The following is a 19768-nucleotide window of genomic DNA, read 5'->3' as shown; positions in this document are numbered from 1 at the left end:
GATTTCACTTTTGAGATCTTTGCTGTGTTTAAAACTTCACTGGGGGGGGGGGGGTAAAAGTCTAATTTGGGTCACAAAAAACACTAAGAGGACAAAGTCACCAAATGTTATGGTGTAAAATTTAAAGCAAAATTAAAATTGAATTCCATAAAATAGTCTAGGATCCCCAAGTTCATATTTTCATCTGTAATGAGGAGTGTTTAATAGGAAATGATGCACACGTCCTAAGAAAACAAATGTGGTTTCATCATTTGATGAGTGTTTCCATATTCAGGATCTTAAGACCACCTCCAGTGACATTTTGTTGTTATTATTAGAATCTCAACTGTTCCTTCAACACCCTATGAGAGCTTTTACTTCTTGCCAACAGATACTGGTACAAAAATGGGAAAAAAAACAATTATTTATTTCATCTGCATTACATTTGTTGTTTGTGCAAAAAACAGAGCATAAACTTGCTGATTTATTACTCTATTTCAAGCACAAATTAATTGTTTATCTTAGGTAATCCAATTATTTAGATTTAAACACCAATGAATTATTCCTGAATTATCCAAACTTCACTTGAAAAAGTGATAAAATACTGAAAGAATGTTGTATCCCCAGAGGATCAAATCATCGCACCACCCTTTTACAAATACCAGGGTAACAAGTTACGAACAACTGCCAACACTTTATTCCTTTAACTGTGAGAAAATGTTTGAATATTTGGATGACCGAATATTTTTGGCCTTCCTCCTCTTCATGAAATCCTGGCATTTCATTGGATCACAGAATACCCCTTTCTGACAACACATGCAGCAAACACCAGCTGTTTACCACACAACAGCCACACAACAAGATGCCAAATCTTAACAGCTGTGAGGACATTCCCAAGCAATTAGTGAAAAGGAGATGCTTTTTCGAGTGATGTAAACACCGACTGAAATGATGTTAAACTACACTACCACACTGCGATTTCACAGGCTGTCTCCCCCAGCATGTCTGCGATTATACATGAACGGATGAGAGGTGAATCAACTCGGCCTTTCATGTGACCGAGGGATTGCCTCGGAGGAACGAACCAGGCAGTAGGGTGTCACCGTTACACACAAGAGAGCAGCTACAAATTAATTCACTCCAACAACAACCCCTGTCTTCACCTGCTGCAACATGCTCTGCCAACACTCGCAATCAACTGGTAAATTCCTTCCGCTCTGAGTTGTGAGGCGGAGGGTGAGGACGGCAGGTTTGTGGTCTTGATGTTGTGATTGTGAAGTTGTGTAATTGACAGGTATGCTTGAATCCAGTGTCTGATGCAAATATGCCACTTGACTCTTCCACTGGGGTTAAACAACAAACACGTTCGCTTCCAGGAACGTGAAAAAACATGCCAAGATGACAGGGCTATTCAGGGCTATTCATTTGGTTAAACACACAGTTTGAGCAGCATAAAATTGATCCCATCCATGTGTGAACCAAAGACCATGTATAGTCTTACAATTTGGACCTGTGGCTTTTTGGTTGACTGAACTTGGGAAGCGACTTTGCTGACTCCTTCAACTACAATGTATGACAACACAAGAATGAGAGGAAAAACCTATTCAGCCCACATTATTTGGAGGGCTGACTAACATTCACAAGCCATCCTGCTTTTATTTAGCCCATTGAGAGAAGAGATCAAAGCTGAGCAGTTGTCAGCTTCGTCTTTTGTCTTTGCTAGGAATGAGATCTGGAGCCTTGAAAACAGCTGCCCCGGAGCAGATTGCTGCTCCTTCACAGCTGACTGTCAGCTGTGGTTTCTCTTTCACTAGTGCAAAATATTAAAAGGATCATACCAATATGTTAACGCTTTCCACAAATCATGTACACTTGACATTTTGATGGCCGTTTTCAAATAAATTCTTTGAAATTTAAGATTTTTGGATGTGCTGTCACTGCTGTTCCAAGCACCTATTGGTTTTCACTGATTTCTATGAGGCATGGAAATCCATTAGCAGACTCTAAAAATGTGCACGCTTTGTGTAATCCATCACGGTGAAGATCAAGTCTGCATTACATTTTGTCAGTGTTATATAATCAATGCATGGTAATACAATTTAGGTCTGCACTGCATTACCTAACAACAATGTGGAACTTTAATAAAAAATGAATACAACCTTGATGCACATTGACGAATCGCCCAAGAGTCTGCCAACTGATTTTCATACTGTACAGAAACAAATGGAAACCAACAGATGCTGGAACAGTAGAAAAAGTAGCTCCAAATTTCTAAAACACAGTTTGCAAAATGAATATTTTTGATGTTAAGTATTTGTAAATATGCTGAAACCTGCAAAACCATCAGTGTCCCTTAGAAAGACAGGATAACAAAAGAGACACTAAACCAAAAGCAGAGCAGAAAATCTATGTGTTAATCTATATGTTAATGAATTAATATAACCTTAATCTACTGCACGAGGCTAAACAATCTTTGTGTCAGAATATATTGGAGCCCCTTCTCCTCCTTCCTCTCTCCCTATTTGAAATGCTTGTTAACAAGGCTGAAGTCAGTAATTGATTTTACCTCTCTAATCTCCTCTCTCTATTATGAGGAGATTTCTCCTCTGCACCTGGGGCCAACACTCTCCTCTTTTTTCTTATCTGCCCGAGAGTACACTAACCCCTCCCAGTGGGGGCTGTACTAATCCCCGTCCACCAGCCTCTTTATACACACACACACACACTCACTCTCTCTCATGGGAAAACCCCACAACCGACAGTATGCCAGACAGTGCCTTGAGCTGCCTGACAGCAATGTAAAACAGGGACAGATGGAGAAGCAGAACCAGACACAAAAGTAGGCAAAGGCCAGAGCAGTACAGTGATCATGTGTTTTTCAAGCTATTTTTAAATTTTTCATCCCTTAAAGTACCAAAATGTCAAAATGCAAAAAATTTTGTATTTTTAAATTCTGCTCATAATAAAACAAAACAAATTAATTTAAGAAATCTAAGGAAATTCTTTGCATCATTTCACTTACCTTTTTAGAGAGTCCTGAAACTGTAACAATCAGGTGAGAAGGCAGTAAATCTCTCAGGCTGTGAGTGTGACATGATTTCAGTGTGACACCATAAATGATCTTCTGCCACTGTGTTTAACCAGCTCGGCCACAACTCGCTACACCGTAACAGGAGGGGAGTTGACTGTGACAGCTGCAGAGGAGGACAGAGGAGGAGAGAATGAAGATAGTCGGAGAGGAAATCTCTAAAACAAGTCTTCTCATATATGTATGTAAATACACTGAGAAGAAGGACAAGCAATTTGTCATGGGCTGAAAGTTGAAAACTCTAAATGTAAAATGAGCTTTGATCATTTGATGAATTATAAAGAAACAGAAAAAAGGGGGAATGGAGAAGGAACAAAGCCTCATGAATGATACATTTATCTCATTTGCATCAGTTCTCTATTCATCGTGACTGTGCTCTCAGAAAGAAATGCGTATGTATGCAGAATAATCGTCAGTCGGTTTAACAAAATAGGAGCAAGCTGTAGGGATTGATAGAACAGGATAGGATGGTAAAATAAATTATAGATTCGGTCAACTATATACATATACTACATACATATTTTATATTTTATAAACCAGTGTGTTAAACTCTTCCATAACTCTGACAAACAGGAATCTGAAAAGCTTGCATCAACAGATGCAGCTCACAGGATAATAAAGATGATACAGGAGAGGTTTGAGATGTAGATTAGACACAGCAACATGCAGACCTGCTCAATAAGCAAAAAGCTCATCATCAAAGGGCATTTGAATGTCCAATAATATATCATTAGCATATGCTCTAGAAATGTAAACCTCAATATGTTTCAGTGAGAAATATTTTGGATAGGCACAGATAGGTATAAAGCTAGAAGCTTTGCTGAGTTGTGAATAAAAAGAGAATATTAAATTAATGTTGAACTGCGAAAGGCGGTCGATTGTAAATTTGATGTGCAATCCTTGTGCCAAGCTTTTACATCAAAGTTCAGATCAGTTGAAGTTCAGATCATGCCAGGATGATGAATTTAAAAATATAGTTAGTTAAATTTTTATTTCCATGTCATACAAAATCAAAAATAGAGAAAAATACACTGTTCACCCAGTATCAGACTTAGCTGCAGTGCTGGAGTTAAAAAAAAAAAAAATCATCAAACTGAATGAAAAAAGCATCTGCACACTCAAATTTGTGCAAGATTTGAGTGTGCAGATGCCTTTTTTCATTTCTATGTCATATCAAACATCTGGGCCATCCCACATGGAATTACAAGACACTGTTATTTTACAAAATATGCATCTTCTGGTAACACATATACGAAGGCATGTAGAGAAAAAAAGAAAAAAAAAAATCCAAAATGGACTGTTCTCAGAAAAAGAACTGTTACTGTATAACTTCATCTTATCCTGATACAGAGCTTTATTTCTCTTCTCGCAGGCTTTCTCCAAGTAACTGGCTGGTGTCTATGTTTGATATGGGAAGCCAATTTAGTATTTGTGCATCATCCATATTTCCAAAGTCAATATCTGTTTTAATCTTACTAAACAAAGTATTGTGCAGTTCCCAGTAAAAATGACAGTAGAAATGAAATATATAGTGTTATTTTTCCTATACCTTTAAAATAAAAAAGCATATGTATTTCTGTGTTTTTCAAACTGTTTTTGTTGAAAGCCTGTTTACTTAATAATGATGACCAACAAACCCATACTTTTTATTTAAAGCTTGGCCTCCATCACCAAACGAATGGAGACATCTGAAGCCTTTCTATAGAGATGAATGACAGATGAAGCTTTGTTTTACCTTCTGCAGTATTCACTTCAAATCAGTAGATGGTGGTAATCAACCATAAAACCAACACACACACACACACTGTGTTATTCCCACTCCATGACAGACGATGGCAGTCATGGAGAGGAGAAATTCATCCGAACATCCGTCAACAAACAAGACACCTTGTGCGCTTTTGTAACCGTGCGCCTGGTGTCTGCACATCAAACTACATTCCCCTGCAGTGACTGTCATTTCGGGTTAAAGTCAGCTAGAGAAATGACTTGCATAAAACAAATGTTTTCTAAAAGACCTCGGCTAAAAGTCGGGCGGTTGTTCGGTGCAGCTTTCACCTCCTGCAGATGTTTGCACGCTGAGCTAGTAGGAACATTTAACCTATTACATGTATGCAGAAGACTCGTGTATTTTACTTAACATTGCGACCATCGTGCACTGCGTCTACTGACCTTACATATCTATTCATCTCACACAGGTAAGACATGAATCCAGCGGACTCCCAATAGTTCATCACAGCAAGTATGTGTGTGACCTCCCTCCTAACCACAGGTTTCCAATGGGCAAGTTTCCCCGAGTGTTACACTTTCTAATGAAAGATCAAGTCATTACAGAGAAACAGGTGAGTGAACCATTGATAACTGCATCTAAAAATTGAATAATAATGATGAGTATTATTATTTAGTCAATTGATCAGGTCAAGAACATCAATCACCAAGTTTCCCAGCCTTATATAATGTAAATTGAATATATTTGGGTTTTGGACTGTTGGTCAGACAAAACTAGAATTTTAAAGGTGTTACTTTGCCTCTTTAAAAGCAATTAATCAATTCATTGGGATAATAACTGCTAGATTAATAGGGAAAATAAATGTTAGTTGCATGACCTGTCGTTAGTAGTACAATTGGAAACTGTTGTCTCACCTTTTCCTGTGAATGTGTATGTCCTTCCTCGCAGTAGGTGTGGGTTCCTAAAATTGCCTCGAAAGATTTACTGAGCTGTGTACACACTGATGAATACTTGAACGACTTCATAAATGGGAAAATAAATGAGAAAGAACAGAGGAGGACAGGCTTCCCCTGGAGTGAAGGCATAGTGAGACGCTGTCGATATGAAACAGGTGAGAGTTGTTGACATGATGTGACAGCTTGGACTGGAAAGATCAAACCACAGGAGCCAGGTTTCACCTTCTTTCTTGTTGACAGGTGGGACAGTTCTCGCTGCTGAAGTAGCTCTGCAGAGGGGTCTGGCCTGCAGCACGGCAGGAGGAACACATCATGCTTTTCCAAGCTATGGTTCAGGGTTTTGCCTCCTTAATGACTTAGCAGTTGCAGCCAAATACCTGATGGAGAACTCCTCACGCCGGAGAAAGGTTCTGATAGTGGATCTTGATGTGCATCAGGTAGACTAAACATTTAAATGTTTTAGGGTCAGACCAATATGTCATAAATTCTAAATTTAGTTAAGTTTCTTGCTTGTGGATCCAACAGGGTGACGGTACTGCTTTTATATTTCAAGAGGAGCCATGTGTGTTTACATTCTCGGCGCACTGTGGGAAAAACTTCCCACTCCGTAAACAACAGAGTGACCTCGATATCTGCATGGAAGATGGACTGGAAGACAAGGAGTATCTCTCCACAGGCACGTCAACACAAGACATAATAATAAGTGAAATACTGGATGTGCTCAATGTTTAAGTCCAAATATTGTTGTAGTCAAGTCACTAAAGTCTCAGAGTTTTCTATAGTTTATACATTAAATTTTATTTGAGTAACAAATCAGTTTCCATTGACTAATGATAAACGTCTGTCTGAACAGTTGAAGCTCACCTTCCCTGGCTGCTGGAGACATTTCGTCCAGACCTGGTTCTGTATGACGCTGGTGTCGACCCTCACAAGGATGATGAACTTGGGAGACTCCGTCTGACTGACCAAGGTGAGCAATATCTTTAACACACAAGTTTCTTTACTTACAGATCGTCTATAGACATCTTTGGATGACCTGTAGTATTTCCTAGGGCTGTATCAGAGGGATCTGTATGTGATGAAGACTGTGGTGAGCAGAGGCATTCCTGTCGCTACCGTTATTGGAGGAGGATACTCAAGAGACATTGACAAACTGGCCCTCAGGCACTCCATAGTCCACAGAGCAGCAACTCAGGTACAGGACACAGAACAGTTTAAGCAGATGTTGCTAAATTCAGCTTTTCAATACAGATGTTTGGGTTACAAAAATAATCACTCAAGCTGTGTATTAATTGTCTTTATTGAGAAGTAATGATGTTCTTCATGTTTCAGGTTTGGAGGGAGTGTGGGATGTAGAACTACTATCCTCTGGCACAAGATGATCCTCAGGATTAAGAAGCAAAAAAATAGGATATTAAAACCAACCAATTTATATACTGTAATTACTACATTAATGAATTTTATCAAGGAGTTGTGACAAACATCTTACATTTGAAAACAGAATCCACTCCATGTGTATTGTTGAATATTGTTATCTGAACAAATTATGTAATAATAAGTTTCTAAATTACTTCTTGTACTTGTTTCTGAGCTGTGAACTTCTTTAGCATATAAATCAAGACATCTGTCACTACAGATGCTTGTGAAAAAACGGTATGTGTTGGTTACTTACAATGGCCAACATTTCAGAAAATCGTCTCTTCCATGTGACACATGGAAGAGACGATTTTCTGAAATGTTGGCCATTGTAAGTAATTTTCTGTAATGTGGGCTGCTGGCTAAAGAGTGCATCAAGCAGACATTCAACAACCTTCTGGGTACCTCATCACAGATACTGTATCAGTATTTCTGTATTACTATTAAATATTCAGCTAATGAATTACACTATTTGTGTTTCTCATTAATTTGTACATGAATACAAATGTTGTCCATGTCAGAAAATACAATACAACAATACTCATGAACAAAAATATTTAATAAAGAAAGAACAAATTCAAACTATTTACATCAGGTCACAGAAGACATCAAAGTCGCAGTGTCATTTCAGAACAAACACAGTTGGTCCACACATACTGTACTGATAAGGATATGCAGCTTCCCCAGCACAATGGGTACAGATAACCAGTATGTTTCAAGTTTCCCCTATTTTTATGTCACTCACTGACATCAAGCAGCGGCATACTTGTGGTACAGTGCAATGTTTATTCACAGTATATGAGGCAGTTGATATGCTGAACCACACCAGTGGTACATTCAGCTTTAACACAAGAAAATACGCATAAGTATTACAAACATCAACATCAAGCGCACAGACTGGCAACATCTCGGAGAGTTAAACACAGCAGGCAAATGGCACAAATGTTTTGGAAGATATTCTGCACAACTTTTGAGCTCTTCTTATAATAGTGTTGATGATAGATTACACGAGCAGTTTACAGAAATATCCAACAAAATGTACACAACAGATACTTGCTGCAAGTTTAGCTGCTCGTACGCAGAGTTTAGGAACGTGCAATTGTAAAACAGGCAAAATTAAAACATTTAAGAGCAGATGGAAGAGTATACTTCTGTCTCACAAACTCCTTATTGGCTAATATTAAAAGTCCAAATAGGAAAACAGTGCATTTCTTAACATCTCCCTTGCAGAAATGCTATTTTAAAAGAGCTAGAATCATTAGCAGCACTGAAGTTCACTGTGGTTTGATAATAAAAACTAACGCTTGACACTTAGAATACACACTGGATATCTGGATACTGCTAGTTGGTTTCTTGTCTTAAAATGTAATAAATACTTTAAAAACGTGGTATACAGTAGTAGCCATTGTTGAACACCACCATCCTGTGTGCATCTAAAATAACATTTAATGCTAGATATGGATAGGTCAGCCGCACATCTGGTTCCGGGATTACTAAAAACTCCCAAGAGCATTTTTTTTTAAAAATCTGAATTTCCAAACAGTTAAGTACAGTATTGCAGCAATGGGAGATTTAGTTTAGTGTTGTAATTATCCCAAAAATGTGGAACTTCAACAATGGCTACACCTGTATATTTATATACTATACAGTTACAAGAATGTAATAATCATCAAATGTGTGATTCAGTGCTAAAACTTGAGGCAGAGACAATGCAAAATAAAACACAAGTTAAAATTATATTCTCCATAACTGAACTTTCTCTGCCACCACACACCAGTTAGCATGATCAAAGTAGGTGTGTTTGACATGAAGCTCTTCAACGTGATTCTCTATCAGCTCTGCCAGTTCTCCCTCCCTGAAGACATGATAGTACCTCAGGCAAGATCCTTCCACCTGCCCCTCGCTCCCCTGAGGACTCTGTGTGCTTTCCTGCTGCTCTTTTCCCCGCGGCCCTCCGTCACTCTCCTCTCCAGACTGCTTCAGATGCTCCTTCTGGAAAGGAACTAGGTCTGGCAGAGCCAGAGAGCCACACTCCTGGGCTAAAGATACAGAGACACACTGGTTTTCTGTGCCGTTGGTGGAGGTGCTGTTGCCTCCAGGATCTTTTTGCCCCTTGTGCAGATCTGTGACCGAGTCAAAGACGTCCTCCTCTGATCCGATTACAGATGGAGAGTAAAAGAAGCTTGAGACCTGCTTGATGAGGCCATGTCCTCTCCCGCGCTGGCCGGCCTTGTTCCCCTCATTTTCCCCTGTGGGAGAGGATAAAGTGCTCATGTCTCTAGAGGACGACCGGGAGATGGCTAAACTTCCAAAGTCAAACACAGAGTCCAGAGATCTTGAAAAGAACCACAGTCTCTGTGTTCTCTGCTGTGGTGTGGTGCAGGTCAACTCTTCTTCATCTACCACTGAGGATGTGCTTCTAACCTTCCTGTGCTTGTCGGCGTTGTCTATGGCTTCACTCACGCTCTGTGCTGTGCCCCTCCTTCTGGGTTTGGCATGGTCCCTGTTGAAGCTGGAGGGCAAATGAGGGTTGGGGTTCCAGGGAACGAAGATGTCCTGTTTCTCAAATTTACGACGCTTCTGCTCCATGGCCCACACGTAGATCATGATGCGTCCACCCACTCGCAGAGTGCGAGCCATCTCCTTTATTGCTCGAATACGACGTTCTTTGGTGGACAAATGATGGATGACTGTGACAAAAACATTAATTTGTCAGAATTAAGCAGGATGGTGAGTAGGCATTTATTTCATTATGGTGTTGTGTCACATTCAGCACTTTGAGTCACCAAAACACATTATGTACACACTGAATAGAACACAAGATAAATTAATAGTGTGGGTGTCTGTTGTTGTCCTTAGTCCTAATTACACTCTTTTGTTGGAGGACACACATGAATCATTTCTCGCCGTTGGCTAGGCAACACATGCTTGTGGTAAAATGATGTTTATCATTATTAAGAGTTCATTTAATTTGAGTCAAATGGGAACTCCAGCAGTACTGAATGTGAGGAATCAACAACACTGTGTGCCCATTACCTGCAATAGAAAGCACAGCATCGAAGCAGCCGTCTCTATAAGGCAAATGCAGCCCGTCGCACATCTGGACTTCGTGTCCTTGACTCCAGGCAAAGTCCACCAGGGGGCGACAAACATCGCACCCCAGCTTGAACACCTCCTTGTTGATGTGGAGATACTTGCCATTGCCACAGCCTGCCAAGGAGACGATGAGCCAACATTTTAGAGAATGATCAGGAATGATTGGCGATTTGATTAGATGTAAAATACTCATTCACACTCCTTGAGAAAAGACAGTTTTAGAATTGCTTATTGTGTTTCCAAAAAACACATTGGAGGAAAAATCAATGTACAATGTACAACAATGTGTACAACAGCATGAATTACCCAGCGGACACTTGTGATCATGTGTCATGTTGTCAAGATAGCAGAACAACTGGAGGTGACACCCACCTATGTCAGCGATGATGCTCCCCGGCTGCAGGTCCAGCAGGAACTGTCGAACCTTCGGCCAGGCTTTATAGCGGCTGTCGTTGAAATATGGAGCAATCTTGTCGTAGACACTGTGCACATGATCTCTCTCGAGCTGGCTGGCAGCCTCCTCCATCATGATCGTCCAGGCTGCCTCATGCAGCGGTCTCACAGCATCGTGCCTGCAGGGACAAACACATATCCCTGCTTATTTCTAAATGATGAACCTATCAAATAGTTAACCTATTTCATTAAGGAAAATCAAAAATAGTAACAAGGGCCCTGTGAAAGGAACAGCCCAGTGGTGTCCCTCTTTACATGCTTGTTAAGGTCCAACAAGGTCGGCTGGAAACCTTAATCAGCAGATACACTCAAACATCTGTCAGGCAGCTGGGGTAATTTAACACCAGACCCTCCGCTTTGTACTTCAAGCACCTGCTGCAGTCATGATCAATCGGCCTCCGCTCCTCTGGTTCACCCACCCTGCAGCCCACAAGTAGGACCGACTGATGTCAAGCACGATGAATACGAGTAATCAGGTTTAATTTGTCATCAATTGTCTGTAGTTGTGTAAAAACCAGAGCAGGAACCATAAATTAACTACAAGGTAACTGGGAGGAGGCAGTTCCCATCTCACAGAACACTCAGCAGGTTCATTTCCACAGCAGCTGTGTCAAATTGTTTTCACGGTAACACAGAAGCAAAAGGTCGGCACATAAATCATCATTGTTGGCAACAAGATGAAAAGCAAACATCATTAATCATGTTCAAGTGAAAGTTCCTTTTACAAAGATTTTCATTAGCCTGTTACACCCTGTGAGTGGACTGCTGCTGGTGAATATTTCATTCAGTGTCACAAACAATGACAGATTTCAGCACCAGCTCACGTTCTTCGAATCACTTTTACCTGAGGTGACCTTCACTGATTCTGAGGACTTTCAATTCCATGGAAATTCAAGGCTAATATATATACACATGTGGATATATTTTCTAGTTTGATTACATTACTTTCCATCATACAACAGCACTGCAGAACTGAATAGTGTGTTACAGCTTTAGTTGAGGCTTTTACTGTAATTCTTAAATTAAAAAAAAGAGTGTCTTTCTCCTTTGATACTTAATATTGGCTGCTTTCACGGTTGATTCTGGTTGAGGATTACTGGGAAATGACATTACGAGAATTTGTTAGAAAAGAATGCATATTGTGTAAATATGGTTTAAAAACCACCTATGACATTTGTTTGAAAGAATTCTGTAAATAGCCAGCTATCACATTAACGAGGGGTTCATCCTTTAAACAAACAAAAATACAATCTTTCAGAGTTTTAAACTCATTACATATATGGGGATTATGTAACTGTGTGATTGTGATGTTTGTGTTATGTCTGGTTTTCGCAGCTCCCACTGCAGTCGTCGCAGTTTATTAGGATGCGGCCCACAGCTCCTGCAGTGCTGCTGCGGCTCCCTCAAGCACTACATGGACAAAGAGTTTTCCTTGGATATTATCCAGAGGATAACACTGTTATTTTAAGCAATTCATTTCATTTCATGTTTTCGTTAGGGACAAATACGGTATACATGGAGAATTGCACAGAAATTATGCAATGCAATTCATCACAGCATTTATAGCTACTGCTTATTTCCAATGCCTGTCCTTAGAAGGGCCTTTACATAACAGACACAAAAACATGTTCACAGAAACCAGAGTTAAACTATGTAGTCAATATTGTTGACCATATAGGAAAAGCAGTATGACTTGTCGGCATACACATATATACAGTGTGTATATGCACACACACACACACACATACACACACATATATATACCAATATGTACTGTATATGTACATACATACATACATACATACCCTCCCCCCACCCACAGATTGGCATTTGCAAATGCAATGTAGCTGTCAAAACTTAGTATGTTCAGGTCTCCCAGGACGTGACAGTGGAACGATCTTATTGGCCTTTTGTCCAATATTTTTATTGCACAATTGTATAACCTCTCTATGGGATTTAGTCACTGATGACAGTAACAGAGGTTATATAACAGTAACTGAGGTGTGATCATTGAGTGCATGTATATTTTGGCTGCATCAAACTGTCTCTGATTAGTCTCAATGTGACTTTTACTATTCTATTTTTTTAACATGTTTGTCAAATTTCAGGTGAGGGTCCAATGTTAAACCTAGGTATTATATATAGATATATGATGAATGGTTATATATAGATATTTAACTTCAGAAACTTGATTGATTAACTGACTTTTGATCTTAACATCTTGCTCAGTTGATGTGGGCTGTCTTCAAGAAGAGAAACATATGGGCACTGCTTTTTGTGTCAAACACAAGTTTTCAAGCCAACAGGTTATTGCTTTCAGGTGCTTTGGTCTCTAACTGCAATAGCTGTTTTTCCATAAGCGTATATCACTGTGTCATCCGCGTACATCTGAAGACCAGCCCCTTGACATGATTCAGGAAGGTCATTTATATATAGACTGAAGAGTATCAGTCCTAGCCCCAATCCCTGTGGGATTCCTGTTTTAATCTTTGAAGTACCAGAGTGTGAGATTTAGTGGCATCTAGCAGTGAGGTTGCAGACTGCAACCAACTGAATGACTGCCCCCAACACGTAGCAATTTGCACTCTGTAGATAATTTCGATCTGAACCAAAATTGTATTGATTGCAGGTAATTATTCATTTCAAGGTAGTTCATCAGTTGCATTGCCACAACCTTTTCCAAAACCTTAGAAAAAACAGAAAGGGTGCTGATTGGCCAATAATTACCCACTTGATCAGCTGCTCCAGATTTAAGAATAGGCATCACTCTTGCTTTTTTCCACACTTCTAGGAACATCCCATTAGCCATGGAGGTGTTGATCAAGTGAGTTAGTCTGCTTGGCCCTTTAACTTTCTGACTGAAATCAAATTTAGACATGGAACTTTTAAGTTTCTTTTTTGTTTTCTTGTCTGACGAGTTAATATTAAAATCACCAAATCATTACTTCTGTTTTATGAGAGCTGGCTTTGAGCAGTTTTCTAGATTATCATAAAATCCAATGTCACATGTGGTAGGGTTGTATAAAACTAAAATACGGAAGTGCATCTGTGGAGATAGATACACATTTAATCCTAGACATTTGATAGAAACATCATAAACTCAATTTCTGTACACTTAAATGAATCCCTTATATAAATAACCACTGCAATAAAATATCTAAATATGCATTTCTGATGGGCACTTATTTCACCGGTGTGTTTATCTTTCAGAGAATGTGATCTTGTGGTTTAATTGATTTTATGCAAAGCAAACCCACACGTACACCGATATTTATCATGTTGCCCACAGGGAGATTTGACAAACAGATATGTACAAACACACGTGCACAAGGCTGAACAGAGAAGCTGGACTCTACTAATCTGTATGAGATTCTCAGAGCTGCTTTTTTGCAAAAAATGTGATAGGAAAATTCTTCACATGCTGTCTCGCTGCATAGGATTACTTGTTTTAGGTTGATCAGGTTGGTTGAACTGACCAGGTTTGATAAAAAAAATGTGAGCTTCTAAAAAAAATGTCTTTATAGTGTTTTGTAGACCGTGCACTCTTAATTTAACTCCTGAATATGTTTATTAAGGCTGTAATTAATGAGGCAAATTACCACTTTGAATTTGGTAATAGCAAAGAGGGTTACTTTCTCACAATTAAATCTCACAATCAGCATCAAACATCTCTTTGTACAAACTCTAACATAAACCAACAAATCATCATTAAATCAAACGGAGTGTATTATGAGGGCACAATAAAAGTCTGCAGCAGGTGCCTTGAAACTACTGATGGGGAGTGCAACACACTTCAAATTTTCACCCCACAATGATCAATGTGACAAAGATTTTCTGCTCAGCATGATATAGTGAGGATTTGTTACTTTGAATCACATATGATGGATGAAAGGTGTCATCGCCAACCCATCCCAGCATGCATCATACATCGCTGCCATATGTTACAAAATCAATGAGTGCTGTAAATATAATACAGTTTTACCAACAGTGTCTTGTGAAAAATCTCTCATTGCATTGCATACTATTAAATTACGATACACTTATTGAGGGCTTTATCCACTGATCTGCTAATAATAGAGTTCTATAAGATAGCATTGAATCTGGAAATTAAAAAGTCTTGGGTTGTTATACTCAAACAACTGTTAACATCTACATTTACCCCTGTTTTAATAGTGTGCGTGTGTGTGTGTGTGTAAAGAAATGCACCATAACAAATCCAAAACAGAGCAATACAACCTAATGAACCATGTTATACCACAGTGCACTTTGCTGATGTGGTTACCAGAAGGAAAGCTATCAGACATTTCCCCTCCACCTTTCATCAAAGACATTAGACTGATATGTCCTTGAATGTAATATTGTCTGGTGCCCATTGTGTGTACCCACGTTCACAATGAACATTTGGAACATTACACACTGGTTATTAGTAACAAAGGCCAACCTGTGCAACATGAAATGCAAATATGTCTCTCTATAAACTGGCTGTTGGAGCCGTACCCTCTTTGTGCATTAACAGGCCTGTGCACTCCTCCGCTGGCAAATACAGTGTGTGTGCAGCATCCCATCTCTCCTCACTCAGGCCTATTTCCAGACCACCATCATCTGCATCATCCCAGCCAAGTGGAAGGAAAACATCCCTTATGTAACATTATAATCTGGCCTCCTACAGTATTGTCTGTGCTCAATTCCGCCTGAGTTTCCTCCTCTGCTCACCAAACTGTGGTAGTCCTCGGCTGACATTATATAACCGACAGCTGGGAGGCTCAAGTAGTGCCTCTGACTGACAATGGGGAGTAAAATTAAATCACAGGACCGAGTCAACGTCTGGCACTCAGATTTGTCTGAGGTATAGGACATTCACCGGATAAAGATAAGACATGATAAAAATATTTTGAATTTAGCTTCCCTATTACATCTCCAAATCAAAACAAGTTCTATAAAAAGACATTTTGGTCACAACATGAATAGCTCACAATATATGCAGTTACCATTCTGCACATATTTAACTTTAAACAATTTTTTCTTGGAGCACACCAGTAACTGAGCACTCAGGTCAGACCTCAGCTGTGCTTTGATGAGGTTAAATAGTGTTATTATAAACCGACAGGGCTGCACAGTCATTCTGCCGGCTGCCACTAACCACTGCATGAACACAAGGAGCCACGGAGAACAGGTTTACCCATAAAATGTGCCAGCAGTCAATGACTCAACATGTGGTGAAAGATAGTCTGCTTAACTTGGACTCCCCTTACTATTGTTCTCACACTGCCTTGTGCAGAATCGATGGGTTTCTCATGTTTAATGAGGAAATTGATCAAAATGTGTTTGTAAGCACAACCAGTCTAAATGAAACTCAAGTTAAATCCGTATCATTGAGCTGTATGATTAATTTTAATGCCATTTAGTGTGTTTTGAAATATATTTATTAGCACAGACTAATTTATTGTAATTTCAGAATGGGTATGTATTAGACTTCTCCTGCATACAGGCTACTTTTGTGTCCCATCAAAGTTTCTTAAATTGATGGATTCAAATATAGATAAAAATTAACCCAATTAATGATTTTAAAGCCATTTAGCCAACCCAAATATATGTTGCATACTGCAATAACTGCTTTTATTATGCCAATATTTGCAGGCACCGAAAATGCAAAGACACTTACCGTTTAATGTGTGAACCGCCGCACAATTATCCGCCTCTATCCGCAGGTCGCTGGAGGTAAACTTCCCTCTCTGCACGTGCGATTGATCTCTATATGATCGATCTGCCATTACAATCACAGGCACGCGCTCGGCACAGCGGTACCGAGCACATTATCAACGACATTGTGAGGACAGATAACGTGAGCGGAAAGGAATACCTGTCGTCTGTGGCTGCCAGCATGTTGAGTCTCACACCTGTCAAGGTAGTGAGAATGTAGAACAGCACTTCCGGTGACATGTCTCAAAATGAAAGCTGTATAATGTATAATACAACTGTATAATAAAGTTAACTGTTCCTCCAGAAAGGTGAAATTTCAACAGTAATTAATAAAAATGATGTGATTCTTACACACAAAAAAATCTGTAGACCGCTTAAAAATGTATGAAAGAACATACCCCGATCTCACAGAAACACCTAAAATCTAATAAGTAATGATAATAAAGTTTATTTGTAAAGCACCTTTTAAAACCAGTGTCACAAAGTGCTTTACACACAACAAACAATAAAAACAGAAATACAGGGATAAAAATGAAAAAGGCAGAGATCACTAAAAACAAAGGTTCAGGGTGCTTTATATCATAAACATATCTAAAATATGCTGTATGTAAAATATAAGTAACAGAAAACCTTAACAAAGGGGAAATACGATGTTAGATGAATCAAATAATTCAGCAAGATAGAAAACAAACAGCTTAAAAGAGAATCATTTTATCGGACAAAGCCCGTGGGTGCGGTAATTCAGCCTACGTACACATTGCATTATTTTTGTCTTGTTTTGTGCTGTCCTATCGACAGATTGATTGATTAATTGATTGTCTGACTTCAGGCATCATTAATCTTCTTTTTGGCTGAATGGGTGTCAGATGTCAGATAAAACCAACACACTGAATTACATGTTTTAGGTGTGATTTTAACTCATCCTAACATATTTAACATACAAGGACTAGTGTAAGAAACAACCATCATAGCAAAATGCTATGCTATGCTAACTTAGTTCTTCTCAAAACATTATTAGTTATGTGATTGATGTCATCTGGAAAAAAAAACAGATTGTTATTATTTTAGGAAAGTTACAGTTAAATTGCATATTGTGTAAAACAAAAATATATACATACTAATTGCAGCTTTTATCTCAAGTACCATCTTTCCACAAAGCCTTCAAAATAATTGACAGTGTCCCCACCCCTCTGATAGTGTGTGATACTGAACTCAATAAATAGTTCCATCTATTAAAACTGTACAGGTGGAAATGGGTGCTTTTGACTGGGGTCCCCAAGGACCCCAATATATTGGTATTTTTTTAAAAAGCACTAATTAAAACAGAAACAGAAAACAATGATATGAAGTCATAAGGAACCAATTGATTGACAAAGTCATGAAAAACTGGAATGATAGAATAAAGCACCTGTGACATATGACAAAATACCTCTGGGGTCTGCAGGTGCCCCAGTCGGTAGGATTAAGGTTAAAAAAAGTACCAACAAAAAAACATGTAGGACTCCATATTTATCAAATGGTTGTCTGAGGCACTCTTCCATAGATGTCATAGTCATGTATTCATTACAGTACTGTTATGTATTATCTCTATGCAACTGAATATTTTCATGTTATTGTGTTTCTTTTTTTGTCAAAGTAACACTAGTCTACGTTTTTATTTGGAAAACCATATTGCCTTTGTTCCGGTCTTATTGTGGTGGACTTGACTCAGCTGATTGGCCGTTGGTGTGTAAAAAGATGACACGCTGTGCTGTTGCAGAACACGTTTGTCATTGGCTGACCGCCTCACGTGACAACCACAATAAACAACGTGAACCAAAGCGCAGTCAACAGCTCTTGTCCTGTTGCCTTTAAAAAGGAGTTTTACTGCAGATATCAAGTACAGCAGGTAATAATCCATATTTATTTGTAGGCTTATTAATAGATTATTAGATGAAACAACAGCCATCCACAAACCCACTTTATTGTCATGAGAGCTTTGATTTTATGCTTTATCCCTTTTTCCATATGGCTAAAATGCCTTTAATCTCTATTGCATAGAGGAAAAAACTAATCTTATAATCTAAATTTACAGTATAACACACAAGGCAACTAGTAGACCTATTGTACTCATGATCCATCCTTTATGAAAAACACGTTAATGCCTTTTTTGGCAGCCATGCAGAGGTCATATCCCTTCTCAAGCCTAGGTGGTATAGAGATACCTGCCTATAACAATGCACTAAACTGATAAAACTGATGGGCCATTGAGTACTAACTGGGAACACCTGGACAGGGTCCCAGAACTTACTTAAGCCCGCCTGGTCTGATTCCAGTCCTTTGATCTCTTCACTGACCAAGCCTTGTTTGTTTTGCGTTACCATTTTTGGTTTTGTTGTACACTGATAACATTACACATTAGTCAACGCATTAATGGACGTCAAACATCACTGATATTGATTTTCACACTCTATTGTATTTACTTTTGTTATTTTAATGAATTTCAGTCTATTATTGCTAAGATTGGTGTGCATTTCCCTCTTTTGCTGTGGCCCGCGAGCCGGTCATAACATAAGATTAAAATAGGGATATTTTTAAGTTTTATGCCATGAAGCAGTGCTTGGTAGGGTGTTAATTAGCGAACATTAGTCTGTCACATCCAGTTTTTGTTGTCCTCTGCCTCCCATGTGGGTTTCAGCTCTGATTTTGTCTGCCCTTTTTGTCCCTAAGATGGTTAATGGCGGTGACTTAATTGCGGCTCATCACCACCATTCAGGGAGCACAAAGCATTCATCACGTCTTCCTCACATGATCATCATTCAAAGCACACATGCTCTTTTTCTGCCGCAGGCTGCCTCGCATTACAGTCACACACCTTAACATCATGGGACATGCACAGTAAGAACCACACAGTCTTACACTGTTGGCTGACACACAGGGTGAGATGGTGGAAACACACCGAGTCCCCTTAAGGTGAAGCTGATAAACAGAAGAAACTTTGCAAACCTCTGCCTCCACATCGCTGCCATTACTGTCAGTTTCTGTTCCATCTCTCTGTCTAATCGATTCAATCATGAATTCAGACAGCAGTCAGGCACCATCCCACATAATGTTTGTGTTTCAAGGTCTCTAACCAGCCCCCAGCTGGCAGATTTACTATACCGTTGCAAATATTCCTCAGGAGGAAAAATTATAAGATTGAGAAAAAGCTGACTACCAAGAGAGTCTCTCTGGCTGAGGACACTAAAGCCCAGTGCAAAATGCAAGAGGTAGCTATAGAGGAGGTAGCTGATAGTTAAATTATGCCTATTTTCCTGTTAATATAAGTAATTGCCATTTACAGTAAATTTGGTAAGTCAGTCTAGTAACTGAAAA

General features: G+C 39.1%; 3 protein-coding genes across 3 annotated transcripts in view; 1 reads left to right on the top strand and 2 right to left on the bottom strand.

Moving 5' to 3' along the window:
• stard13b (StAR-related lipid transfer (START) domain containing 13b) overlaps nt 1–5319 on the bottom strand; it is a 71740-nt gene extending 66421 nt beyond the window's left edge. The window contains exons 1-2 of the mRNA XM_042414367.1: nt 5237–5319; nt 3002–3173 (exon numbers count right to left, since the gene is read on the bottom strand). The gene's annotated coding sequence lies outside the window, so the exon portion shown is untranslated. The remainder of the gene's footprint in view (nt 1–3001; nt 3174–5236) is intronic.
• Nucleotides 4888–7633, top strand: hdac12 (histone deacetylase 12). The gene is made up of 8 exons (XM_042414389.1): nt 4888–5150; nt 5263–5406; nt 5745–5904; nt 5990–6186; nt 6275–6425; nt 6603–6719; nt 6802–6944; nt 7082–7633. The coding sequence occupies exons 1-8, from the start codon at nt 4890–4892 to the stop codon at nt 7103–7105; spliced, it is 1197 nt and encodes a 398-aa protein (XP_042270323.1). The 5' UTR covers nt 4888–4889; the 3' UTR covers nt 7106–7633.
• Nucleotides 7634–7706: 73 nt separating this feature from the next.
• On the bottom strand, nt 7707–16608 carry trmt9b (tRNA methyltransferase 9B). Its single transcript, XM_042414388.1, has 4 exons — nt 16377–16608; nt 10634–10833; nt 10202–10375; nt 7707–9855 (listed from the first exon to the last, which is right to left on the bottom strand). The coding sequence occupies exons 2-4, from the start codon at nt 10788–10790 to the stop codon at nt 8900–8902; spliced, it is 1287 nt and encodes a 428-aa protein (XP_042270322.1). The 5' UTR covers nt 10791–10833; nt 16377–16608; the 3' UTR covers nt 7707–8899.
• Nucleotides 16609–19768: the final 3160 nt, after the last annotated feature.

Source organism: Thunnus maccoyii, chromosome 6 (genome assembly GCF_910596095.1).
Source record: "Thunnus maccoyii chromosome 6, fThuMac1.1, whole genome shotgun sequence".
Taxonomy (NCBI): Eukaryota; Metazoa; Chordata; class Actinopteri; order Scombriformes; family Scombridae; genus Thunnus; species Thunnus maccoyii.
This window is presented reverse-complemented; position numbering and strand designations above follow the sequence as displayed.